Source organism: Bubalus bubalis, chromosome 2 (genome assembly GCF_019923935.1).
Source record: "Bubalus bubalis isolate 160015118507 breed Murrah chromosome 2, NDDB_SH_1, whole genome shotgun sequence".
Classification (NCBI taxonomy): Eukaryota; Metazoa; Chordata; class Mammalia; order Artiodactyla; family Bovidae; genus Bubalus; species Bubalus bubalis.
Genome location: NC_059158.1, coordinates 167,499,017 through 167,526,965, shown reverse-complemented (window position 1 = coordinate 167,526,965; position 27,949 = coordinate 167,499,017). Strand labels below are relative to the sequence as shown.

General features: G+C 41.1%; 2 protein-coding genes across 20 annotated transcripts in view; one reads left to right on the top strand and one right to left on the bottom strand.

Moving 5' to 3' along the window:
- The window catches only part of COL4A4 (collagen type IV alpha 4 chain), a 151,344-nt gene that overhangs the window by 74,243 nt on the left and 49,152 nt on the right, over positions 1-27,949 (top strand). For all 10 annotated transcript variants that reach the window (XM_006047128.4, XM_006047131.4, XM_044937900.2 and 7 more), the window contains 12 exons: positions 4,626-4,715; positions 5,705-5,868; positions 11,349-11,421; positions 12,590-12,696; positions 13,626-13,809; positions 15,204-15,272; positions 17,532-17,639; positions 18,123-18,341; positions 20,539-20,700; positions 22,768-22,938; positions 24,376-24,519; positions 27,055-27,162. In XM_006047128.4, the coding sequence (XP_006047190.3) occupies positions 4,626-4,715; positions 5,705-5,868; positions 11,349-11,421; positions 12,590-12,696; positions 13,626-13,809; positions 15,204-15,272; positions 17,532-17,639; positions 18,123-18,341; positions 20,539-20,700; positions 22,768-22,938; positions 24,376-24,519; positions 27,055-27,162 (1,599 nt within the window). The remainder of the gene's footprint in view (positions 1-4,625; positions 4,716-5,704; positions 5,869-11,348; positions 11,422-12,589; positions 12,697-13,625; positions 13,810-15,203; positions 15,273-17,531; positions 17,640-18,122; positions 18,342-20,538; positions 20,701-22,767; positions 22,939-24,375; positions 24,520-27,054; positions 27,163-27,949) is intronic.
- RHBDD1 (rhomboid domain containing 1) overlaps positions 12,746-27,949 on the bottom strand; it is a 208,987-nt gene continuing 193,783 nt past the window's right edge. For 5 of the 10 annotated variants that reach the window (XM_044937903.2, XM_044937902.2, XM_044937907.2 and 2 more), the window contains one exon: positions 12,747-13,051. In XM_044937903.2, the coding sequence (XP_044793838.2) occupies positions 12,834-13,051 (218 nt within the window). In that variant the 3' untranslated portion in view covers positions 12,747-12,833. Of the gene's footprint in view, positions 13,052-27,949 lie in introns of all 10 variants that reach the window. The other 5 variants (XM_044937901.2, XM_044937904.2, XM_044937905.2 and 2 more) reach the window with 3 other exon arrangements.

Here is a 27,949-nt window from a genome sequence, read left to right as displayed (position 1 = left end):
TTTGATATTTGCAGTATCATACAGAAAATGTGACTTTCCAAATTTTTTAAAGGTTGTCTAATATTTCATAAGCCAAGTTAGTGTTATTAACAATACAAAAACGTCAACTGATATTGACCTACCACATCAATTAAAGAATGTGAAAATGTTTGGTTGAGAATTTAAGTGTGATGATATAATTTTGTAAATGAACACAGTTTTTATTTTTTGAATATAGTTTTTATTTTTATGAGTCATATGCAGACCAGACTTAAGAGTCAAACAGCTCTATAAAGCCTTTTGTGAAAAATAACCATCCCAGAGTCTCCTATTCTGTCCACCTCAGGGGCAATTATTTCCACACAGTTAGCTGAATCTTCTGTTATTTGTCTTTTATGACCATTTAGCAAACATGTGTCGCTATTTCTTAATTTTTCAGTTTGAGCAATATTGTTTGACTTTCCTGTCCACAGATGAATGTCCCTCTTTCCTTGCCACACATGCACGTTTTCTATTTCTACAACCTATCAATACAGTTATCATCATTATTTTAGTTAAATATTCAGTATCTATACTGAAAGATTATATAAATGTTATTCATTGGTTTATTCATATAATAATATATATTACTCTTGTGCTTTCCCAGCATGGCATTTAGTTAATAATTATCTTAACATTCTTTTTTGTGTGTTTGCTTGGTTTTCAATATACTTATTGCTAATTCAACCTCAAATCATTGAAAATTGTATAAATCTCTTAATCATGCATTCTAACTCATTACCAGTATTATCTCTTTGAATAAGTCTCTTCTGGAGCTTTATAACTGTTCAAGTTAGGTCAGGTTACAATTTCAAAAGCTGATGCTAAGATCCTGCCTTGAGATCTTCCTTCATCGTTATCCTACATATTGTGTCTCTACCTGTCTGTCTGTCTCTGCCTCTCTTTCTTTGGGTTCCTTTTTAGCCACAACTCATATATTTCTTTGGTTGCTTTCAGTTCAGTTGCTCAGTCATATTTGACTCTTTGTGACCCCATGGACTGCAGCACACCAGGCTTCCCTGTCCATCACCAGCTCCCAGAGCTTGCTCAAACTCATGTTCATTGAGTCGGTGATGCCATCCAACCATCTCATCCTTTGTCCTCCTGCCTTCAATCTTTCCCAACATCAGGGTCTTCTCCAATGAGTCAGTTCTTCACATCAGGTGGCCAAAGTATTGGAGCTTCAGGTTCAGCATCAATCCTTCTAATGAATATTTAGGACTGATTTCCTTTACGATTGACTGGTTTGATTCTTTACAGTCCAAGGGACTCTCAAGTGTCTTCTCTAACACCACAGTTCAAAAGCATCAATTCTTCAGCACTCAGCTTTCTTTATAGTCCAACTCTCACATCCGTACATGACCACTGGAAAAACCATAGCTTTGACTAGATGGATTTTTGTGGGCAAAGTAATGTCTCTGCTTTTTTATACACTGTCTAGGTTGGTCATAGCTTTTCTTCCAAGGAGTAAGCATCTTTTAATTTAATGCCTGCAGTCACCATCTGTAGTGATTTTGGAGCCCAGGAAAATAAAGTATGTCACTGTTTCCACTGTCTCCCCATCTATTACCATGAAGTGATGGGGCTGGATGCCATGATCTTCATTTTCTGAGTGCTGAATTTTAAGCCAGTATTTTCACTCTCCTCTTTCACCTTCATCAAGAGGCTCTTGTTCCTTTTTGCTTTCAAGCAGAAGGGTGATATCATTTGCATATATGAGGTTATTGATATTTCTCTCAGCAATCTTGATTCCAGCTTGTGCTTCATCCAGTCTCACATTTCTCATGATGTACTCTGCATATAAGTTAAAAAAGCAGGGTGACAGTATACAGCCTTGACATACTCCTTTCCCAATTTGGAACCAGTCCATTGTTCCATGTCCAGTTCTAACTGTTGCTTCCTGACCTGCATACAGGTTTCTCAGGAGGCAGGTCAGGTGGTCTGGTATTCCCATCTCTTGAAGAATTTTCACAGTTTGCTGTTATCCACACAGACAAAGGCATTGGCGTGGTCAATAAAGCAGAAGTAGATGTTTCTCTGGAACTCTCTTGCTTTTTTGATAATCCAACAGATAGTGGCAATTTGATCTCTGGTTATTCTGCCTTTTCTAAAACCAGCTTGAACATCTGGAAGTTCTCAGTTCATGTATTGTTGAAGCCTCGCTTAGAGAATTTTGATCATTACTTTGCTAGCATGTGAGATGAATGCAATTGTGTGGTAGTTTGAGCATTCTTTGGCATTTACTTTCTTTGGGATTGGAATGAAAACTGACCTTTTCCAGTCCTGTGGCCACTGCTGAGTTTTCCAAATTTTCTGGCATATTGAGTGCAGCACTTTCACAGCGTCGTCTTTTAAGATTTGAAATAGCTCAACTGGAATTCCATCACCTCCAATAACTTTGTTCATAGTGATGCTTCCTAAGGCCCACTTGACTTTGCATTCTAGGTTGTCTGGCTCTAGGTGAGTGACCACACCATCTTGGTTTTTTAGGTCATTAAGATCTTTTTTGTATAGTTCTTCTGTGTATTTTTGCTACCTCTTCTTAATATCTTCTGCTTCTGTTAGGTCCATACCATTTCTGTCCTTTACGGTGCCCATCTTTGCATAAAAGTTTCCCTTGTATCTCTGATTTTTTTGAAAAGATCTCTAGTATTTCCCATTCTTTTGTTTTCCTCTATTTCTTTGGATTGATCACTGAGGAAGGCTTTTTTTTTTATCTCCCCTTGCTATTCTTTAGAACTATTCAATTGGATATATCTTTTCTTTTCTCCTTTGCCTTTCACTTCTCTTCTTTTCTCAGCTATTTGTAAGGCCTGCTCAGACAACCATTTTGCCTTTTTGAATTTCTTTTTCTTGGGGATGGTTTTGATCATAGCCTCCTGTACAACATTACAAACCTCCATCCATAGTTCTTCAGGCACTCTATCAGATCTAATCCCTTGAATCTATTTGTCACTTCCACTGTATAATTGTAAGGGATTTGATTTAGGTCATACTTGAATGGTCTAGTGGTTTTCCCTTCTTTCTTCAGCCTAGTCTGTTGGTTTACTCTCTCATTATGCTTTGTGAGAAAGTGTATAAATTTGGGATATTTGAAATATCTTTATTCTACTGTGAAATTTGATTGATAGTTTGGTTGAATATAAAATTGTAGGTTGCAATCATTTTTTCCTTCAGGTTTTTGAAGGCATTTTCCTTTCTATCTTTCTTTCCTTTTTTTTTTTAGTGTTTTTACTAAGAAGTTCAATAATCTTTAGATAGTTGATCCTTTGTTTAAAGTCTCTTTTTTCTCTGAAAGCTTCTAGGAATTTTTCTTTGTATTCAATGTCCATAAATTTCACAGTGATTTACCTCAGTGTGGGTAAATTTGCAGGCACTCAGAGCAGTTTCAATTGAACACAAATCCCTCATTTCTGGAAAAATGTCTTGAAGTCATTTTTTTCAAAATATTCTGTGATTTTTCCCTCTGCTTTCTATTTCTGGACACAATATATTTGTCTGTTTCAGAATCAATCCTATACCTCTCTTTTTCAAATCTTCACCTATTATCTTCATCTTTTTATTTTTCCTTACACTTTCTGATAGACTTCCTCAACTCCATATTCCAACTCTGCTTCTGAATTTTGAAATTTCTGCTTTAATAACCTTTTTTTTTAATTTCTGAGAATTTTGTTGTTGGTGTTGTTCTCTCTTAATGTGTCTTTTTGCAGCAGCTTGTTCATGTCTCAGGGATGAAATGCCTTCCTTTGTCTGCTTTTTAAACTATATAGTTTATTTTTTAAAGATTTCTTCTTATTGTATTGTCTGTTTTCTCTTATTTGAGGGAGTTTATTTTTTCCTGCTGCAATTTTTAAGAAAGAGTTCTTAACTATTTAGCTGTTTCTTTGACCAGTCAGCCTATGTGGGTCCTCACTGTCATTCTGCTTCGGAGGTACCAATGCCTGAACTTTAGGAGAGATTTTTCAGTCAGCTATGCTCTTTTTCTGCTTCCCCTACAGCCTGCTTGGAGTTCAGCTTTTTAAAATCTGCTAAATCTTTTTACTTTTTTTTTTTTTTTTTGCTGTTGTTTCCTTTCTCTTGTTGTTTCTTTGTCTTAAAGAATTCTGTCTTTTTATAATATTCTTTTACTGTCTGTTTGGAGAGAACAAGGAACTTACTGTTTGTACTTTATCTGTCATCTTTGATCAGATATCTCTGAATTTTTGCTTTTACAAACTCTGCTTTATGCTTTCTTTATTAGGTAATTATTGATAATTGAATGGGGGAAAATGATCTGTGCCATACACTGATTCTTACTTTATTTGTTTTGTTTTGGTATATTTGTTTGTTTTTTTATTCCCTACCTTACCCTACAATCCACTAAATTAGGGCTGAGATTAGGGATGGTTTTAATCAATGGTTATGGTACCAGAAGCTTGCTAAGACAACTGTATGGTCTATTTGTGTACATATTCTTATATCAGAGAGAAAGAATCTTAAGAAAGGAGTGGAAGAAAGAATAGGGGTAAGGGGATGATTGAAGTATGAGAGACACTTCTACTTGTTTGCTAGTAGGTATTCACAAAAATTGTGTGATTCTCTCTGCACTCCCCTATCCCACTGTGAAGTTGTATATTGTACTGTTGGGCAACCCGGACCACAAGGAATAAAAGGCAAAGTGGGTCCTCCAGGAAGACGAGGCTCCAAAGGAGAAAAAGGCAAGTATTCCTCCAAGTAGAATTTCTAGAAAAAAACAGCAGTGGAGGGTTGGGAGGCATTATATGATATGTACAGTGTGGCCTTTCATTTAGGTTTTTTACTCCCTTTAGTTACCCTGTGACTACCTAACTCATTGTGTGCTTGTGACGTGATTAGACCTTGCCAAAAAGTCAAATCCATGTTTTAGAGTATAAAGGAGACATTTATCTGCCATGAGATTTGTCTCAAAGTGGTGACTCTTTTCCATGAGATCCTCTCAATTCCTTGAAAAAAGCAGAGATAGGACAGTTTTGATCTTCAATTTCAATTTCTCTCTGTGGGTCCCATCTTTCCTAGATTCACCAAATGCCTCTAGCTCTCTGTTTCTACACTCTAAATTGTTTGGTGTGTTTTTGGCTAACAGAGTCAGGCAGGTATGAGAGCTGAGCAATTTGATTATCCTAATGGTATTTTTTAGACTAAAAATCCTGATGAGTAGAAAATGCATTTAGTGAATTATCAACTGTGATATGCGTTCAATAATCCTCTTTACATATTTTATTTGGATTCTTTAAATGTTCAAAGTTTATACTCTAACCAATTTTAATTGTTGTTTTTTCAGCAGGAACCAAATTAAGAGTTTTTTTTTTCTAAGTAGGATCCAAATAAGAGCTATCTAAACTTTTAAAAATAAGAAATTTTCTTACTTTCAAAGTTTCTGCAATAGAGTTCAGCATTAGCTTTTCCCTTTGATTTTACCAGGGTGAATTTTTTAAGACACAGAACACCCCATTGTCTAGAAACAATATGTCCACCCACATAGACCATAGCTACCTCCACATCATGCTCTGTACCCCTCCCCCATCACATGTTGTCAGTTGTCTGCGATAAGAATTGTGTGCATCAGACCCTTTTTGTTCTTATTCACACTATTGGTTTTGTATAGTAAGGACTTTATTGGGATTTCATTCAGGAAATATAACAATGCTGCCTTTTATCCTCTGTCTAGGGAGCTCAGGGCTCTGTGCCTGCCAGCCTGGTCCCATGGGCCCATCAGGCCCTCCAGGGCCTCCTGGGAGGCAAGGGAGTAAGGGAGACTTGGGGCTCCCTGGGTGGCTTGGAGAAAAAGGTTCCCCAGGCCCTCCTGGTGCCAAAGGATCTCCAGGGCCACCGGTGAGTAACTTGCCAGTTTTTTTTATCTTTTAACAGAGTTATAATTCAGTTGTACCCCTCTGTAATTAATAGTGCTATATATATGTTTTTAATATATGTATTGTATATATTGTAATATATATAATGTGATATATAGGTTTTTAAGTTTTAAAATTTATTTTTATTGATGTATAGTTGAATTACAATATATTATATGTTTTGAATATATAAGTATATTAATGGCAAAAAATTGTCTCTGTCCTTTTATTCATCCATTCATCATTCATTTGTTCAGTTAATTGTTTATTGAGCACTTACTATGTTCCAGGTACTATTCCAGATACAGCAGGGACCAGAGCACAATCTCTGCCCTCCTGGGGCCCCTTCTCTGTGGGGAGAATACACACATCATGACAGATAGACAAGTGAATGTGCAGTGTGGCAGATGGCAATAAAGTCCATTGCCATTTAGTGTGGTTTGAGTGGAGAGAATGAGGGGCAGAGTAGCAGATGAAGTCATAGAAATGGCTGGAGGTTAGGAGGGGTTGGAGAGCATAGGGTTTTGTAGAAGGGCTGGCTTAGAACTTGTGCTCTGAATGTCATGGAGCAGCTGGTGGAGAATCTTAAGGAGGGATAAATCTGACATTGGTTTTAACAGTATCACACTGGTAGCTTTGTTAAGGACAGCAGAGAGGATAAGGGAGGAAGTAGGAAGATTTAGCTGAGCGATTGCTCCAGTAATCCTGGTGAAATATGAAGGTGGACAGGTTTCCATATTAATGTTGGGTGTGGCGGGAGGTGGTTGGATTCTAGATATATTTTGACCACAGAGCCAACAGACTGGCTGTGAGATCAGACATGAGATATGAAAAGCAGAGAAGTAAAGGATGGAACCAAGATGGGGGGGCAACGTGAAGAGTAAGCATGGGGTAAGAAAGGATGCAGAGCCATTGGGCACATTTTAAGTTTGAGGCACCAGTTAGACAAACAAGTGGAAGTGCTGAGTAGAAGCATAGATGATTCAAGTTAAGGATCCAGATGAGTGATTGGCCTGGAGCTATAAATATTGGCTCCGTCAGAGTTGACATGATGTTTTGTGCCAGAGGGTGGGTGAGATCTTGCTGTGACTCTCATTTGCTGACCGTTCCAAGGAACCATTACAAGTGCCCTGGGCTGAGGCTGTCCCTCTGAATAAGATCAGTGCCCTCCAGGGCACACTCCTCTGGAGGCTGGAGACAGCCTTTGTTACAGAGGCTTAATCCTGGGGTGGCCTGGGGCCCAACCATCAGCCCCAGTGCACTCTTTTCCATTTCCCTCAGGAAATCTTGGGAAAATAAGATCCCAGTTTCAGAGCCTTAAGTGAAGGTTTTTGTTTCACTCTTCCTCACCCCACTTGTCACATTAGCAAAGTCAACTCAAGGAGAAGCTACATCCTTCATACACATAAGTTGAATGAACGTGGTTGTAATTACTAAGTATGTTGCATTTTATAGTCTGATTTTTTTAATTCAACATTTTTTCATAGTATTTTTCTGTCGTTACTTACTCTTCTTAGTGAAGGTTTTATTGACTCTAAACTTTTTCCTGCCTTCACACTGAGTTGCTTCTCAGAGCTAGCATCTTGGATTGTGAGTTACAGATTCATCCAGGGTTATCCTGGCAAAAGTTTATGTAATTCAGTTGCTCCAGGGCTTACCTCATTAGTGTTTTTAAATGTTTAATTTAAATTGAAGTATAAATTTATATAAATATAAATTTATATTGAAGTTCATTTACAATGTTGTATTAAACTGGCCGTATTTCTGATGTCTTTGTTCTGTATATGCTTCTGTCCATATGACTTCTCTGTATTAAATTCATCAAATTGGGATCACAGTTAGGGACCAGGTTCACACCATGGGGCACAGGAAAGGAAAGGAGGGAGCGAGGGATGAACAAAAGGACCCACAGACAGGGTGCTCTCGCTCCTCTGTACATCTCTCTTCTGCTGATCTCTGGCCCCAGCAGCCACAGGTTGGTGGCAAAGTACCAAACATAAAAGTAGGTTTATGTTCTCTGCCATTTTTTTCTGTGATTGACCAAAGCTTTATATTCATTGCCTTAGCCTGAGAGCACTTCCTAGGATGGGAGTTTCCCACCAGGATGCTCTAGTGCAAGGCATAGGGCTTAGGAGCACATGGACCAAGCTTCACACCCCAACCCTGACACTGGTGATCTCCGCGGCCTTCCTGGAAAATCTGTATCACATCACCTGTCCTCCAGGGTTAGTAGGAATTCAGTTCAGCCGTGCATTGAGAGCTGTCACACAGCAGTGGACCAGATGGCCAGGGTCACTGGCCCTGAGGAGCTGCAGGGCAAACCAAAGGTCACAGACTGACAAGGGCTAAACCTCTGGCAGTTTTGGTTTTGTCCTCACAGTCTTTCTTTTTGTATTCTTCATATGAGATCTGTGGCTGCCTTTGAGAAACTGGAAGTTCATTAACACAGGCCAATGTGTTCCCACTGCTGCCACAAGCTGAGAGGTGGTCATGCCTACAAGAGGAGGTTGGGGTGCTCTAGTCTCCACTATGCCCTTTTGCCTGCTTCTCAGAAGAGCACAGCCCCCTGATGGGCATCTATGGCTGAAGTCCCTGCTTTGGCTTCATATAAAATAACTGGTACATGCCTGGCAGAGAGGTCTTTTTTGTTGCTGCTGAGATTTTGTTGTTGTGTTAACCTTTGCCCTGGAAGTTTTTTAGGTTCCACATTTGCTTCACTGGAATCCAAGGCCGTGAAGGCAAGATGGTTTTGTTAACTATAGTGTCTTCTGTACCCAGAATAATGCCTGGCAACTTGTAGGTTATCAGTAAATCTCTTTATCAAAATCCAAACACAGCCCTGGTAATGTTTTTTTCCCCCTTACTAGCTCAACTAAGTCTATAATCTAACTCTAATACTTAAAATTCTACACCTGCAGAGCATTAGAACTGTTTGTCCTAAGTCTCCAGTGTGCTGGCCAATAAACTTCTCAGACTCCAGGGTGAATTTGATCTTCAGGGTGAAAGTGCAGGGCTTCCCTCGTGGCTCAGACAGTAAAGAATCTGCCTGCAATGCAGGAGACCTGGATTCGATTCCTGGGTCAGGAAGATTTCCTGGAGAAGGAAATGGCAACCCACTCCAATATTCTTGCCTGGAGAATCCCATGGACAGAGGAGCCTGATGGTCTACAGTCCATGGGGTTGCAAAGAGTCCATGGGGTCACAAAAGTAAACTGTTCAGACTCCCAGGGTGAGTTTGATCTTTAGGATACCCCGGTCTTATTTATTTAAGCATGTCACTGTCAATCTCTTTCTGGAGAGAAACTGGTTCATGTGCTCTGGGAATAGCTTTCTGTCTTGATAGTTCAGGTACTAGAAGGACATTTTCATTAACCAACTCTTGGATTGGATGCTGTCTGGCATACACTTTGGCCAGTCTCATTGTTAACTCAAGACTTAGCATAGACAGTAAAAGTAAGAATTAAGACAATGAACACTTCACCTATATTCCCACTTTATGATTTCTAAAGCTCTTCTCTTGTCTCATTTGGCTGTTTCTACAAAGAAATTTTTTCAACTTTCCCTTCTGGACATCATTACACACAGGATGGTATCCTAGAATGATATTTTGGGGAGTATTGAGTGGTGTGTGCAAAGTGATATTGGCTCCCAACTGTTTGGTCCACTTTAATTTTGATACCTGTTGTGTACATTTTAGGCTGTTTCTTCTCTCACTGATGCTGCCATTGTGCTTATTCCCACTGGTAGCTCTACTCCCCTTCATAGTTCATTGCTCACAAACTAATAAAAATCAGGCAAAAAGATAATGAAGTCTGCTAGAACATGTTGTTAGATTGTATGAAGATAAGACAAAGTAGCATCTGTATAAGCAAAGCAAATATTCCACTAAGTCATTTTTACTTCCTTCCAGATTCTTATCTATGTTTCTTGATTATTGAAGTCACTAGATAAGTGACCTTAAGCTATGTACAGTGTGTTTCTATAATTGTATTTACTGTAATGCTTGGTCGCTCTAATATACCAAAAGTAGGATAAAAGACTTTTGAGATAGCTTAATATTTGATAATATGTAAAGCTTACAAAACCATGACCCAAATAGTCCAGTCTCAGAGCAGTGTTGAGATCAAAAGATGATAAACCCATTGGCCAAAATTGGTTGTTTACTTGTCATAAAGTGGAAATACATTGATTACAGAAAGTGTTTTTATTTTGCTTTCTCGTGTTCATCAGTGTTCATCAGTATCACAGTTGTTTTCCTCCCTAGGAACTTTCATCCCTCATGTCTGCATTCAACTCTAGTGGCAGCTCTTTTTTTTAATTGTTAAATTTTTTGGCTGTACCTTGCAGCGTGTGGAATCTTAGTTCTCCAACCAGGAATCGAACCCTCTGTATTGGAAGCACAGATTCTTAACCACTGGACCACCAGGGATGTCCCTAGTGGTGCAGATGGTAAGGAATTTGCCTGCAATGCAGAAGACCTGGGTGTGGTCCTTGGGTTGGTTGGACACCACTGAGTGACTAATACTTGCACTTTCACCAGGGAGGTCCCTCTGGTGGCAGCTTTTGTGGTTATCTCCCTTCCTTTTCCTCCCAATTTTACACTGCTGCTGCTGCTGCGTCGCTTCAGTCGTGTCCGACTCTGTGCGACCCCATAGATGACAGCCCACCAGGCTCCCCCGGCCCTGGGATTCTCCAGGCAAGAATACTGGAGTGGGTTGCCATTTCCTTCTCCAATGCATGAAAGTGAAAAGTGAAAGTGAAGTCACTCAGTCGTGTCCAACTCTTAGTGATGCCATGGACTGCAGCCCACCAGGCTCCTCCATCCATGGGATTTTCCAGGCAAGAGTACTGGAGTGGGGTGCCATTACAACACCCAAAATAGTAAAATTTTTTTATTATAAATTATTTTGAGATGCTTTTATTTTATGGCTCCCAAAAAGTTGCACAATCATCCAGAGAGGTCCCGTGAATCCTTCACCCAGCTTCCCCCAATGATATCTTGTTGTTGTTTAGTCTCTAAGTAGTGTCTGACTCTTTTGTGACCCCATGGACTGCAGCTTGGGCTCCTGTCTACAGTATTTCACAGGCGAGACTACTAGAGTGGGTTGCCATTTCCTCCTCCAGGGAATCTTCTTGACCCAAGGATCGAACCTCTGTCTCTTGCATTGGCAGGCAGATTCTTTACCACTGAGCCGCCAGAGAAGCCCCCAGTGATATCTTATTTAAACAGAGTATATTGCCAAAACCAAGAAACTAACAATGATTTCTATTGAACCCAGTGCAGACTTTATTCAGACTCCACCAGTTTTACATGCAGTTCAAGAACCTCAATTTTGTAAGGCAGGGAGGAAAGAGAATGATACCAATTGTGCCAAAGTAGAATCTGGAACAGGTGATTTAGAAGGAAAGAGGAGAGAGGTTGGAGGTATTCAACAATTAAACTGACTTGTTCTTTTCACCAAGGGAAAACCTGGTGCCTCAGGACTACCTGGCAGCAAAGGAGAAAAAGGTGACATGGTTGTATCAAGAGTGAAAGGTGAGCATAATCAATCACTTTGCTCCCTGCCATTTTATGAATGATGTATGAACCATTCTTTTGCATTAATTTTCCCTGTGACCTAAGATCAGTTCTGTAATTCGATTTGAGATTGTTGAGATTGCTTAAACATATTCCCTGCCCTTTAGAGTCTTGTGACTGTTGAGCCTAAATCCTCTGTATCTTATCTGAAAACACAAATACTCCTTTAGTCACATACTCAAATCCTCTTTGTTGTGAACTGGGTTTGATTGAAACAAGACCTCGCTTGACTTGTCCAGTGGTTATTCACTGCATTGTATATCTTGTATTAATCAAGAAAGTTTGGGGGGACTTCCATGGTAGTCCAGGGGTTAAGACTTCACCTCCCAATGCAGGGGATGCCAGTTTGATCCCTGGTTGGGGAACTAAGATCCCACATACTTCAGGGCAACTGAGCCTGAACGCTGCAATAAACATGACACAACAAACTCAAATAAATATTTTTTTAAAAAGAGTATTTTGGTTGTAAGTGACAGAAACCCAGCTTGAAGTAGTGTTTTTAAAGAAGTAATTTATTGACTTACCTAAGAAAAATTTGAAAGGTTAGATGTATGATTTGCACTGGGATGCCTGCATCAGGAAGCTGTCTTGGCTTCTTGTATCTTTCATTGTGCCGTCTGCATTTTCTCCCCATCTGGTTTTCTCTGGGCTATGGATATGTGCCTGCAGGCAGCTCCAAGTTCACAACCAGAGGTGAAAGAGAGCTCTACTTCTTTTTGCTCCAGTTAGGGAAAAAATTCCAGGAAGGATTGGATTAGCCTGGGGCACATGCCCAACCATGGACCACTTCCCCATTCACTATGGCCAAGGGCTGGGTACCAAGTTTGGCATCACGCAAGCTGAGGAAGATGCTGTAGAGACTGGCACCTCCACACACAATCTCTTTTGTCAGAATGAGAAAAGAAACGCTTCTCAAATAAGAGAATCGGCGGGTTTGGCCACTGTCAATCTCCCCTCTGATTTTTGCGTGATTGTCTTTGTGTGACTTTAGTCAGCTGAGACACTCAGAGGAATCTCTACCTGCTCATGCAGAGTCAAGGTCATTGCCTTTATTTTTAGTCTTCTGTTTCCTTTCACCTTTGCTCACTGCTGAGAAGGACTTAAATCTTTTGGCCTTTGTTCCCAGGACACAAAGGAGAAAGAGGGCCTGATGGGCCCCCTGGACTTCCAGGGCAGCAGGGACAACATGGCCGAGATGGATATGCTGGAGAAAAGGGGGACACGGGGCCGCCTGTATGTATAATTCTCCTGCTGTAGAGTTTCACTCATACGGTCACAGAACATCCCGGTTTAAAAAGCTAAACTCAGTAAAGCGTCAACATGCTGCAAATCAGAGTCACCTTTGATTTACTGCCACAAGAAGTTGGTTGCTATAAAGATATGGCATATTGCAGATAGTCTAAAATCCTGAGTGGTGGTTCATCACGGCAAGACGTTCTGTCTCTAGTCTTTGTATTATTTTCATGGTGTTTATTTCCTTCTGGGATGCTTGTCTCTGTGAAGCCCCCACTGGTTTCAGGTCTGTTCAGTTGACTCTGTAGGATGGAGGGTACACACAGGTCCTGAGAATTGCCTTCAGTTCTGTTCCCTGATGGAGAAGCACGTGAGGCAAAGCAGTAAACAAGAAGGGAGGAACTAGTGCAGATCTACTGGATAGACATATTGGCTGATGCAGGGTCCCACGAGTAAATGACATTTCTGCATTTTTCAAACATGTTTTGGATGGAGATTACATGTAGCTAATGAAATTCGTAAGAAAAGACTATGAGACATAATGTAGGGGATATGGTTCGATCCCTTGTCAGGGAACTAAGATCCCACATGCCTCGGGGCCAAAAAACCAAAACAGAAAACAGAAGCAATGTTGTAACAGATTCAATAAAGACGTTAAAAATGGCCCACATCAATAAAATCTTTAAAAATAAAAGATGTAACACACATAACTTTCTGTATTTGAGGCATAACACACACACCTGAAGAACGTATGCTGTATATGTCTGTAAAAAATCTCGGTTAAACATTTTAAATTACACGTGCTATTAAGTAACTTCTGGAATCTCTGGCTTTCTGCATGCGTTTCTGTAGCCTACGATGACAATGAGAGCTTTGTGTTCATGGCCTTTCAAAGACTGATGATTGACTTGTGATGCAAATGTTCCTAGGGTGATCACGAGGATGCAGCCCCAGGTGATAAAGGGCCTCCTGGACCGCCAGGGCCCCCTGGCAGAGCGGGACCTAGGGGGCCCCCAGGCCTGGGATTTCCTGGCCCTCCAGGAGACAGAGGGCAACCAGGAGCTCCAGGCTGCCCAGGCAACAGGGGTCCTGATGGCCGGAAGGGTCGGAAAGGTAACTTTGAATGTTCTTGTGGCAGAATGTCAGGTGCAATTATGGAAACTAAAGTGAGCCTCTCTTCTGAGCAGAGATATTATAGCTGTGGCAGAACCTCTAAAATAAAATTCCTACAAGTTGCTGTTCAAACCTTGAATGTTGTCAAACAAATAAAGACCTTACAGCACAATCAATATTTAAAACAAGGCTTTAAAATGCTAAGCTGTCTTTGCTGTTTTACTGGTTTGGCAACTTGCCTTTCATTTATTTCTCCATATCACTGTGGACAATCTGACTGTGTTAAAATTACATACGTGTATATATTCAAAATCTCTTTTTTACAGTCTTTTGAGATAATTTGTAGTATTTTAATAAAAAACCACCAACATTTCATTTTAAAATACAACATTGCCCATGAAAACCCATTTGTAAGCACTCTAGGGAGAAAAAAAATGGTCTTTTAAATATATTTGACAGTTATTTGAATTCCAAACAAGAAAATGATTTGTAGTTTTATAGCTGAAAACTTTCAAAAACTTGGAAACAGATTTATTTAAGATTTTCTCTTTTGTAATATGTCCATGTATCTTGGGTTACATAGTTAATTGTGGAATTTTATAATATAATATTATATCTTTGGTTCTTGTTTTGACAACAGAAAGACAAATACCGCAAAATTTGATATGGATTAAGATTATGATCTGTGACCATCAAAATCTTCTAGCATGATTTTTATTCATGTGGTTCATTTTTTATTTGACAGCATTTAGTGTAACACATTAGGAGATATAATTTCTATTAAAAGGGGAACATTGAATTTTAAAGGAGAAGAGAATTCAGAGGCACAACTTTGAAGTTTTTTTTTTTCACTAAATAAAATGAGGGATGACAAAAACCACATTGCAGAGACATTAGGAAAACAAGAGAGAGAATATATTTGAAACGTTGCAGGCCTTCAATAAATGGCATTTTTAAATTACTCTCTCTCCCACTCTCTTTTTCTTTGGGCACAATTCCTCCATATCCAGAGCCAAATCTTGGAATCTCAGTGCTGGATGCTTACTACTGTTTCATGATTTATCAGAGCTTCTGACTCCACTGTATTAGGTATCCATGGACCTATAAATTTATTGTTTTCTATAGACTACTAATTAAATTGTTTCTTAGAATCAACATTTTCCTTATTCCCCTTCTGTTTATTATTGTTCTGACAGCTGAAGTTCAGATTTCAGGATAGATCTGCTGGAAATTCAAAATAAAAGTAATTCAAGTGACCTAATGATGGCCAGGAGTCTTTTTTTCTTTTGAATTTCATATTTTCTATATGAAAAAGCATTTTAATCAAGCTGTTATTGAGACTTGCATTGATCTATCAATTGTATGAATGTCACTTTTTTCTTTTTTCATTCCAGGTGATACAATTCCTTGTAACGTAACATACCCTGGGAGGCCAGGCCCTCCAGGTTTTGATGGTCCTCCAGGTACTATCAAGGAGAAGTTCCTGTCATACACATTCTCAAAGTAAAAGAACCTGCAAGACAGATAATCCAATGGCAAATCCTCAGGGAGTTCTTCAGGCTATTTCTACCCTGATTATAAAGTTTTGAGGGACTCTGGAGAAACAGGATTTGTAGGCATTACCCCTAAGTCCCCAGTCTACCGAACACACTCTGAATAATATTTCTGTGCAGCAAAATTTACCTTGATTTGATCACATATCAGCAAAACTGACTGCCCTTTTAACACAAAAACTAAACATTTTAAAACTGAATCTTTTCTTTACCTCTGCCCAGAGAGTGAAAAAATTGCTTACTAATTTTAAATTTTACTCTATTCTGCTGTCCAAAAGACCCAGATTTCTGAATAGAGACATTCTGAAAAATGCCCACACATCTACACCCCGACTACACTTTTATACAATCATGTCACTTGACTCAATCACTTATTTATAGCTGAATTTAACCCAAAATTTATATAAGGGTTTTTTTTCCCCTAATTCTTTTATACTGAGTGGGCCCAAAAGCTCATAACATCTTATAGAAAAACCTGAACAAACTTTTCGGCCAACACAATATTTATTCAGAGTTCACTTAAATTGATCCATTAAGTACTAGCATGGCCACTAGAGGTCACCTTTTTGTTCTACGTCACTACAGAAATTATTTAAAGGTTGAATGATGAATGACGTGTTATTGCCCTCTATAACCACTAGCTTGCATCCCAATAATGTTGTGTAACATTATTTTCTCTCATATGGGTCTGTAGTTGGTTTGGGTTCAGCTGACCTCAGATGATCTCTAGTGACTTGGTCCCTGGCTCCAGGTCAGGTCAGGTCTGCAACATGCACCTCTCTGTGGTGCCAGGGTGTGCCCTGCTCCTGTGGCTGCAGAAATGCAAGAGGGTGGGGTCCAGCTTCACCGGCATACCTCATACCTCTCATTGCTTCATGGTGTGTGTTAGGATCCTTTTGGCCAAAGCAAGTCACATGACCAAGCCCCAGATCAAAGTGTAGGACATACAGGCCACCCACCACGAGACGGTAGCTTGTGGAGGTGTAATTTTGAATCTATGCAGTGAGGAATTGTTGGTTGATTCACTGAATGCTCATTTTCACATTGAGCATTGTCATGGATACTGTCATGGATAGATATATCTGTCAGTCAGATATATCTGACTATCCGATATATCCGATATATCACTCAATTGTATCCAACTCTTTGTGATCCAATGAACTGTAGCCTGCCAGGCTCCTCTGTCCATGGGATACTCCAGGGCAAGAATACTGGAGTGGGTAGCCGTTCTTTCTCCAGGGGATCATCCTGACCTGGGGATCGAACCTGGGTCTCCCACATTGCAGGCAGATTCTTTACCTTCTGAGCTACCTGGGAAGCCCCTAAGGATGGATAAAAAAAATGCTTATGATTACTTTCAGCAGCTTCAGCCTCAAGGGAAGTGAACACTCAGAGTTTCAGTTAGCAGTTGTTAACTCCTTTGAAATCCATAATTTATAAGTTATTTTAGATGAGATAGCTCCTAGTAAGAAATCACAGAAAGTTTAAAAAAACTCAATTCTTTTTGCAGGTACTTTTTGCCTGTACTTCATATAAGGGCAAATGTAGTAAATGCAGGGAAATAGATTGGGTCTTTATTCTGGTGTTTTCTCATCAAGCTACCCACTGGCCACTACATCTATCCTCTTAGAAGGAAGGTTATACTCATGTATTTGTGTTTGAGACTCAGCGCAGGACGGTACCAAAGGGTTCATCTGAATGGTGGTGTAAATTCTTTACTGTATGGCTTCTGAGAAAGTAACTGAATATACATCTCTGTGAAATACGGTTTGGAGCACATGACATAAAATGATTGTATAAATGTGGCTAAGGCTTCCCTGGTGGCTCAGTGGTAATCAGCCTGCCTGCAGTGCAGGAGACGCAGGAGATGTGGGTTCGAATCCTGGGTCGAGAAGATCCCCTGGGGGAGGGCATGGTAACCCACTCCAGTGTTCTTGCTGGGAAAATCCCATGGATAAGAGGAGCCTGGGGGCTACAGTCCACAGGGTCACAGAGTCAGACTCAACTGAGCAACTGATCAGGCACATGCAGGCAACACTTTTACTTCCATAAAGTAAAAATATCCTAAGAAAGATTTAACATAGTTTTGGGTGTTTTTTTTTAAGTCATCTTATTTTGTTCTCATTTGCTTTGTGTTTTACTGAGTCTGTGTTTGTTGTTATTGTTTAGGTCCAAAGGGCCTTCCAGGTCATCGGGGTGCTCCTGGGCTGAGGTGTTTGGATGGACAAAAGGGTCAACGTGGCAAACCAGGAATCTCAGAAAGACCTGGTCCACCTGGTAAATAAGAGCTTTTCATTTAGAAATGTCTGGATACCTCTAAAATGGATGATCACAGTCAGCAAATGGCCCAGGGATCCCTATGTGAGTGGGGAATGGGGTTTTTTTTTTTGATACATTAAGCACTTAGCTATGTTTTAATAACTTCTGGGTTATGATACTTCTGTGACTTTTCAGGGCTCCTCAGGCCTGGAGCATGAGTTACAGGCTGTTATTGGTCTATGTTGTTAGAAACTGCTCAGTCTAGACAGTTTGCCACTAAGCGAAAGCAATATGGAAACATCATTGGCTTATAGGAAACACAGTTATGATTTATTTTTCAACAACAAAAAAAACCCAGTATTGCCTATTAAGTTACCCTTTAATTTTAGTAAGTACCCCTGTATTTTAAAATAATGTGTTTTTAATTAAAGTAGTATTCTTACACGTGTGTTGATTTTATATTTGTACGTGTAAAAATTTAAACACTTTTATGTTGGATAGGTTTCCGTGGTGATATAGGAGAACCAGGTTCGGGAGGTGAAAAGGGGTCCTCCCCTGTTGGGCCCCCAGGAGCTCCAGGTTCACCTGGAGTGAATGGTCAGAAAGGACACCCAGGAGATCCTGCTATCGGCTACCCAGGACTTCCGGGAAAGAGCGGACTTCCAGGAGCACCAGGGTCCAAAGGACTCAGAGGCGATGACGGGCGTCCAGGGACCACAGGTATGAGGGCTGCACTGTTCCCTCGGTCTATAAAGCCAAGTCCCTGAACAGGTCCCTGAAGAATGTCTCAGGGATGTTTCGCCTTAAAAATCTAGCATGTAAAATGCTCACTCGAGCATCTTCCCTCATCTATGGGCAGTGGCTCATTTCTAATAACCTGCATCCCCAGGGTCGCCTCTGCATTTTATTGGTTGTTTTTGAGCCCATCTTACTGTGGCTCAGTCAGTTCAGTCTGATCCAGTGGCTACCAGATGTCCTCCTGCTTTGGACTCAAGACAGTACGTGCGTGCTGAGGAGTAGGGACCCTGTGACCCTCCCACTGCCCTTGCCAGGCTGAGAGAGGGCAGGACAGAATGCCAGCAGATGCTGTATTAGGTGGACAGGTGACAGGCTAGAGGGACTTTCATTCCAGCAGGGCTACGAGGCAGGGCAGAGAAACTGAAGACAGGGAGATGGCCCCTGGCACTGATTCACATTCTTTTCTGAAATCACTTTGGATTCTTCAGGATCCCCAGAAGAGGCTTTCAGATTTTAATGTACTTAAAAATAAGGTGGGGGTAGGGGTCATTAACATCATTGTCTTCTGGGCCCCAGTCTCAGAAATAGTGATTTATTACATCAGAATTGCTTGGAACCCAGCACTCCAGTCTGAACTTTAGCCCCTGAAGGCTGATGACCAAAAGTGGACCCCAGACCAGACTTTCACAAACACTCTTCTAGTTCTTTTCTAACAATGGACGGGCCTGTATTTAATAGGTACCCAGGACAGTCCATGGTCATTAAGAGTCAGACACAGCTGAGCGACTTCACTTTCACTTTTCACTTTCATGCATTGGAGAAGGCAATGACAACCCACTCCGGTGTTCTTGCCTGGAGAATCCCAGGGACAGAGGAGCTGGTGGGCTGCCGTCTATGGGGTTGCACAGAGTTGGACATGACTGAAGCTACTTAGCAGCAGCAGCAGCAGGACAGTACTATACAATAGTACAGGGAAGATGGAGGGCCAGGGAGTAAGTCACATTTTTTGTCCTTGGGGAGCTTATTCAATAGTTTGTATATAAACCAGAAACATTCATGAACAGAAACCCATTTAATTGGAACAGAACAAGATAATACATTATGTGAGTCAATGAAAATAATTTTGACCCAGTAATCCCACTATCTCACTTATGAGATGTATTTAAGGCAAGTGTTCAATAGAATGTGAAAGTTAATATGAAAATACTGTTGTAGTATTATCTACAGTAGGGGAACAATTGAAAACAGTAAAGTAATATATAAACATGCACACATGCTCACATACCACGCTCAAAGGTATACTATTCAGCTACAACAATTAATGTTTCCCGGGTGGCTCAGTAATAAAGCATCTGCCTGCCAAGCAGGAGATGCAGGAGACATGGGTTCGATTCCTGAGTTGGGAAGATCCCTTGGAGAAGGAAATGACAACCCATTCCAGTGTTCTTGCCTGGAGAATCCCAGAGACAGCGGGACCTTGCAAGGCTACAGTCTGTGTGGTTGCAAAAGAGTTGGACACGACTTAGCAACTGAACAGCATTAACAATTAAAATTATATCTGTAAAGATTACAATCAAATGGAAAATATTTGCATATTAACTTGCAATGTAAAATAATCCAACAACTGAAAATGCTCTGTGATTGCTATTTAAAAAATGCAAACACATGAACCAAAATACAATGAAAACATGAAACAGTAAAATAGATTTTTAGGTTAGAATACAGAATTATAGAAGGCTTTTTCCCCCTCCTGAAAAGTATGGTATTGTCTTCTCAATATATAAAAATTTGGGAGTTCCAGGGATGAAATCACTTACAAAATGCAAATTCAGACAATGCACACAGGGTGTGTAAGCAGTGTGGATATTTGTTGGAAGGACTGCTGCAATTTTAGAGGTTAATTAAAATCAGGAAGAGCTACTTTTTTTTTTATTTGCATAAGCAACATCTGTATTGTCTGCATAACCTTACCAAGTAATTCTCATAGACAAGCATGGTTTTTGGGTGCACTCGGAGCTACCTACAATCTATGACAAGAAAATCCATTCAGAGGTGTAACTCATTGGAGCCCTGAGCCAGGATCAAATTTTTTACCTCCAGTACTGATCCACACGAACACCATGGTAGGCCATCTGTATAGTTTATGCCCTGAGTGTCACAATGAACTGTGTCATTTCAGGGCCAGCTGGCATGCCCGGATTTCCAGGTCTCCAAGGTCCCAAGGGCCGAGAGGGAAATGCTGGGTTTCCAGGGATCCCAGGCCTACCTGGTCACTCCTGTGAAAGAGGTGCTCCAGGGATACCAGGGCAACCGGGGCTCCCCGGGGCTCCAGGCAGTCCAGGTAAGCATTGGCAGGTGTCAAGAACTGCGACAGGTATGGGATGTATCTACTTACAAAGGAATAATCTCTCTTGTTCTTTTGTGGGTGCTGACAGGAGCAAGACTCTTGGGTCAAGGACATTGTTATTCACAGCACAGCAAGTAGCATGAGCTTCTTGTTGGTGACATTCCCCCATGTCACCCAAGTCTCTCTGGTGTGATGTAAGAGCCTGGGCTACCATAGCTGTATAGTAATACATTATTGATCGGAGATGTATTAATACATTTTTAGAGAGTGATTACAATTAACATCACCATGTGAAGTTGCTAGAGCTTAAAATTGATCAAGAGTTCATTATACAACTTATTGTCATTATCATTCACATTATCCTGTGTTAGGTTTTTGTTCTAACCTAGTGTATATTATGAACCCAAGTTTATTACCATAAAATTTTAAAAATTAATGCATTGCAAAAATTGTAACTGAAGAAGAATTTTTTGGTGAATTTTATACACATACTTTCTCTGATTGTCCATGTTAAATATATAGTATTTTCTCAGGAGATGATAGTTGTTCAGAATATAGTTCTGATTCAGACAATACGAATATTAGGCCAACAAAAAGACAAAAAACCGTAGTGATTGACTCTGACATGGCAAGTGAAACTAAAACTCATGGTACCAATGCATGGTACAGGGTATTACAGGTGTGTCAGATGTAACTGGGGCTTCTCCAGTGGTTCAGCGGGTAAAGAATCCACCTGCAACGTAGGAGACACAGGAGACACGCGGGTTTGATTCCTGGGTCTCCCCGGAGGAGGACATGGCAACCCAGTCCAGCATTCTTGCCTAGGAAATCCCATGGACAGAGGAGCCTGGTGGGCTACAGTCCATAGGGTCGAAGAGTTGGACACGACTGAGTAACTAAGTACATACTAATGAAATAGCCAGCAAAGTGTTAGTGAAATAACAGAATTAATTTTTGGCCAGCCAAGATAAAAATCACTGGCCACAGGCATTAGTTTCTGCAAAAATCCTCTGGTCAATAATGAGGTAACCTCATTATTGTCATAAAAGCATGACAGCCTGCTTTTCTTACCAGAAAGAAAGTGAAAGTATTAAAGTGTTAGTGGCTCAGTTGTGTTTGACTCTTTGCGACCCCATGGACTGGAGCCCGCCAGGCTCCTGTGTCCATGGGGTTTTCCTGACAAGAACACTGGAGTGGGTTGCCATGGCTTCCTTTGGGGATCTACCTGACTCAGGAATCAAACCCACATCTGTGTCTCCTGCATTGCAGGCAGTTTGATTGCCACTGAGCCACCAAGGAAGCCCCAGTTTTCTTCTCAGGGGAGGTACTAAATCATGTCAAGGCTGCTCACTGCCAATGCAACCTTGAGAATATTCCAGATAAGGGTGGGTCCGGACTCTGTGTTCTTGGCACACCCAGCAAGACATCACAGGAGCTCAAAGAGACCCATGAAAAACTGTCTCTCAACTCAGGGTGCCAGGGGGCTATTTCCAATGGGATCTTTATTTCATCATTCAGACTGTCATCTATTGTTTAGATCCTAAAGGCATTTATCCAAATCCAGGAATATGCCTTCTTGAAGGAGCCGAATGAGATGAGAGCAAACTGGGCCACGAGAGCTTTACTTTTACCACCGTAATGCTAGATGACGCTGCTGTTTCCTGTGGTTCTCTCATTGCAGTAAACAGCTTGACCAAAATTCACTTGGCGGTAGCTTCAAAAAGCACCTGGAATGTTTTCTTCTGTTAGTTCCCACCCTCTCCTCACCCTAGAGTAAATACAAATTCTTTACCCTTATCCATTTTCCATTTTAAAAGACTCTTTATAATGCATCTCAACAGGGAAATATTTACTTAAATAATCTGCCTTTCTTTTTATAGCAGCCAGAAAAATATAACCTTAAACTGATGGAAAGTCGCTACTGTTGTTTTAGCTGATAAATATTGTTTACTTGGCCATAGATACACAGTTGAAGCTACTATGGATTTTTTTTCCTGCTCATGTGTGAAGCCAGTTCTCAGTCTTCATGCCTTGTTGTCACTGCTGTTTGTCACATCACAGGTGCCCCAGGTTGGAAAGGACAGCGAGGGGACATGGGACCTCTGGGACCTGCTGGAATGAAGGGCCTTCCTGGAGTCCCGGGATGGCCGGGGGCAGATGGAACCCCAGGTCTTCCAGGGGTCCCAGGCCCCACTGGAGACGATGGGCTACCTGGTCTTCCAGGCCCAAAGGGTGTGTATCGCTTTTCTAATATGTCCCTCAGTTTATAAACTTAAAATCAACTGCCAGGTGAAAACTTACTCTTGTACATGTGACCTTACTGTAGGATTTACCTGGTCTATTGAAACTGAAAGAGCAAGTCACTCAGTCATGTTGGACTCTTTGCGACCCCATGGACTATACAGTCCATGGAATGAATTATCCAGGCCAGAATACTGGAGTGGGCAGCCTTTCCCTTCTCCAGGGGAATCTTCCCAACCCAGGGATTGAACCCAGGTCTCCTGCATTGCAGGTAGATGCTTTACCAGCTGAGCCACCAGGGAAGCCCAAGAGTACTGGAGTGGGTAGCCTATTCCTTCTCCAGTGGATCTTCCAGCCCAGGAATTAGCCTGACTGGTCTATTAGCCTGACTTTATCATTTCCTATGGGACTCCCTTCTTCGTGTCCTCTGTATTATGATTTTCGGGGGCAGAATGTTTTGGTTTAAGTTAATGGGAAAGAAGGGGTGTGGTGGAGTTAGGTATACAGAACCCATAAACACTTCTGCCCAAAGGACTGGGGGTCCTGATAGAGAGTGGGGTCAGGGCAGGTGTGCTTCCACTCTGGATGGGCCCCCACACTTCACCCCACCTCCCCTAGGCCCAGTTCTCTTGAAGTTTATGGAGTTGGGACTCAGAAGCATAAGGGCCTGCAGCTGAAATCTGTAGGGTGGAAAACTGAAGCTTGAGTGGGACAGCCTGGCTATTACAGGTGTGAGGTTGATAGCGCTTGAGCACAAGCTCAGAGCTGGGGCAAGTCTGCATCTCTACGTGGATGGCAAGAATCACAGATAGGGACTTCCCTGGGGCTCCAGTGGTTCGCACTTCTCTTTACAATGCAGGAGTGGAGATCTGATCCCTGGTGGGGAAGCTAGGATCTCACATGCCTTGTGGCCAAAAAAAAAAAAAAAAAAAGACATAAAACAGAAGCAACGTTGTAACAAATTCAATAAAGACTTTAGAAATGGTCCCCATCCGGCTTCCTTGGTGGCTCAGTGGTGAATCCACCTGCCAATGCAGGAGACACAGGTTTGATCTCTGATTGGAGAAGATCCCACATGCCGTGGAGCAGCTAAGCCTGTGCCCTGCAACTAACTGAGCATGCGCTCTAGAGTCTGGGAGCCACAACTACTGAACTCATGTGCCGCAACTACAGAAGCCCCAGCACCCTAGAGCCTGCGCTTCGCAATGAGAAGCCCGAGCTCCACAACAAAGAGTAGCCCCCGTTCTTCGCAACTAGAGAAAAGCCCATGCCGCAGTGAAGACCCATCACAGCCGAAATAAATAAATAACAAAAAATGCTCATCAAAAATCTTAAAAAAAAAAAAAAGAAAGAAAGAAAGAAACACAGATCCAGGAACCATACTAGCCTATAAAACTTTCCCTAAATTTTCATATTCTCACTCATCAGGACCCCAGGGGCTGCCTGGCTTCCTGGGTTTTCCAGGAGAGAGAGGAAAACCTGGTCAGGATGGACACCCTGGCAGAAAGGGAGAACACGGAGAGAAGGGTTGGCCTGGCTTCCTGGGAGACCGAGGATTGAAAGGTGTCAAAGGTAAATGCAGCTGACAGCACCGTGATGCAACACAGCTTGTTTTTAGTCTTTGGCCAGAAACTGTAAGTACAATCCCTGAAAAATAAAATGGATCCTTCTGCTCCTTCTGAATCTGTGGTGTTTGTTTTAGGATTTTAAACAAAAATTTGTTTTCCTTACCTCTCAGTCTAATCATATATGACTGTGGTAATGGAACTGTTCTATTAACAGAAAAAAATAACAAGGGCCTTGATGGGTAGCTTTTGGGTTTCAGAAAACGTTCTCATCTTTTGCGAATGGGGTCCAAGCAGGGCTCCTGACCCCCAAATCCTGCTTCAACATTTTTAATGAAAAAACAAACAAACAAACCAGTTTTTTGTTTAAAGCCAGATATAAATATTTCAGCCTTTGCAGACCCTACGGTCTCTGTCGAAATTACACAACTCGGCATTTAGAGCGCAAAAGCAGCCTGAAATAAATAAACAAAAAAACATAGCCATGTTCCAGTAAAATTTATTTATGGACACTGAAATTGGAGCTTCATTTAATTTCACGTGTCATTCTATTCTTCTTGAGTCCCCTCCGCCAGTGATTAACATTGTGAAATCATTCAGAGCTCACAGATTCTGTAAAAACTGACAGCAAGCAGGAGTTGGCCCTTGGGCGGTAGCCTGCCGACCACTCACTTGTTTGAGTATGCTTTCATCTGGGCTGTAAGTTGCATCTCTCCCAGGCTTCATTTAAAAAAAGAGTTTTCATTAAAAAAAAGTTTCAAGACCACTGGTGTCAGTGTTCTGTGCCCATTCTTGTTAAATATTTACTTTAATCTCTTGGCCAAAGAGGGTGCAGAGACTGAAGGTACAAATTCATTTCCACTGTTAAGAATGAAGGCTTGACAATTTCTAAAAACAAAAGTTTTTATCTTTAAAACCCTTTGGGCAAATAGCCTCATACTTTATTCAAATTTCTTTTAGTTGATTGATTGTACTATTATTTTTTGTTTTACTAGCCTGCAAATTATTTATGTAGAATCAAGGAATGAAAGAGTCATTCTCTGCTAGCTTAGATAAGTGATGTTTGCTGTGCTATTATGCTACTATATAATTATCTCACTAAAAATATTTAAAATTGGGTTAGTGTCAGTGATGTGCCGGTAGGCTGGCTCTCAAATAAATTTTTTAAAAAATGCCCAGATCTGTAGTGTTTGCAAATACTCGCACCATGACTGATTTAAAACAACCAGTGATTTAGCAACTAGTTTACAAAATTCTTGACTTGTTAGTAAGTGGCTCTCGCCAAGCTGGGATGAGCCCACTCCATCCCACATCTACCACTGGAAAGTGCTTGCCCAAACAAGAAGAAATATTGTCCACCCCTCCTACCTTTTAGAATTCTGTATGTGGAAAACCAAATTAATTGTCCGTTCTTTTAATGTAAGAGACAATTGGTGGGTAGTTAGCAAGGGGAAAAATGAGGAACTGGAAAATATGAGATGGACAATTTAAAATTTACAGGATAAAGAGATGTATTTTAGACCTGGAACTTTTCAAGCCTTTTTTCACTGAGACCAGTTTGCTTGAATTTAGCAAACATTCCCTGAGCACTCAGTGTACAGTAAGTCCCCCACACATGAATCTTCAAGTTGTGAACTTCCAAAGATGCAAACGTGCATTCCATCAATGTCAGGCATGAGTGAAACTGCCTTTCGCCCTCTGTCTCCTATTGCTGACGATCCTTCAGCTTTGCCATCTCCCACCTCCTGTCCCTCCTCCAGTCAGTAACTCTTCTTGCTTGTTCACTCGATGCCAGCCCCTCTATGCAGCTATTGGCTCAGACGGTAAAGCGTCTGTCTACAATGCGGGAGACCTGGGTTTGATCCCTGGGTCGGGAAGTTCTGCTGGAGAAGGAAATGGCAATCCACTCCAGTACTATTACCTGGAAAATCCCATGGACAGAGGAGCCTGGTCTGGAAGATCCGCTGGAGAAGGAAATGGCAATCCACTCCAGTACTATTGCCTGGAAAATCCCATGGACAGAGGAGCCTGGTAGGCTCCACAGGGTCGCAAAGAGTCAGACACGACTGAGCGACTTCACTTTCACTTTCTTATTTTTCAAGATCGTCTAAGATTAAAATTCGTGTGTGTGTATGTATTTGCTTTTATATATTATTTGTGTAAAAAATATTATAAACCTATTACAGTATAGTACTATATAAGCCAACTGTGTTAGTTGGGAACCTAGGCTAACTTTGTTGGACTTATAAACAAATTGGATTTACAGACGCACTCTAGGAACATAACCCGTTCATAGGTAGGGACTTACTATATATCAGACACCGTTGCTGGACAGGGTGGGAAAGGAGTGTAAAAGGCATGGACCTTCCTTTATGAAGTCAATCAACAATGTTGATACCGTGCAGTCTATGAACATAAATACAGTTTAGGTTGAATGAGAATTTGCAAACTGGATGTGAAGAGCCACAAAGGAATAATCACATGTCTGATGCTTCTTATACAGTCATAATTTGTTTTGCTCTTATATAATTAATATCTAAAGGAGCAAGAGGACCCCCGGGATATGAAGGAGAAATGGATATTATTTCCAAGAAGGGGGAAACTGGAGAACCTGGAGCTTCTGGGGATGGTGGATTCCCAGGAGAAAATGGTAAATGCCTATGTTTTTTAACCATACTAAGTAAATTAACTTCTTTATAGGTCATTCAAACAAGCATGTATATTAGACAACTTTGGCAAGGAAACTGTAATACAGAGTTTAGGAAAGGTCATTCTTTAGATAAAAATAAAAATACATGCTTAGGAATCTCCCTCATGGTACTTTTTTTTCCATGTTAGAACTTAGCTGTAGTTCATATGTGTTTAGGGGCTTCCCTGGTGGCTCAATGATTAAGAATCTGCCTGCTGGTGCAGGAGACACGGGTTCAATCCCTGATCCGGGAAGATCCCATGTACTGTGAAAAAAGAAATAGATTCAGATATTCCCGACTAGAATCAATCCAGACAGATACTTGAAATACTGGTTCCAGGTTTACAGTATTCCTGGGTTTGGGCTTCCCTGGTGGCTCAGACAGTAAAGAATCTGCCTGCAATGCAGGAGACCCAGATTCAATCCCTGGGTCAGGAAGAAACCCTGGAGAAGGGAATGGCAACCCATTCCAGTATTCTTGCATGGAGAATCCCATGGACAGAGGAACCTGGTGGGCTACACTCCATGGGGTTGCAAAGAGGCAGACAGAACTGAGTGACTAACACTTTCATTAAAACGAGTAGCACAGTGACTATCCAGAATTTAAGTACAAAAGGTGTTACTCAGCCTTCAGTGGGCATCCCTGGCAGCCCTTGTTAAAATGCAGTTACTGAATCAACAGGTCTGGATTTCTAACGTGTTCCTCGATATCTGTGCTGTTGGCCTTCAGATACACTGCATAACAAGG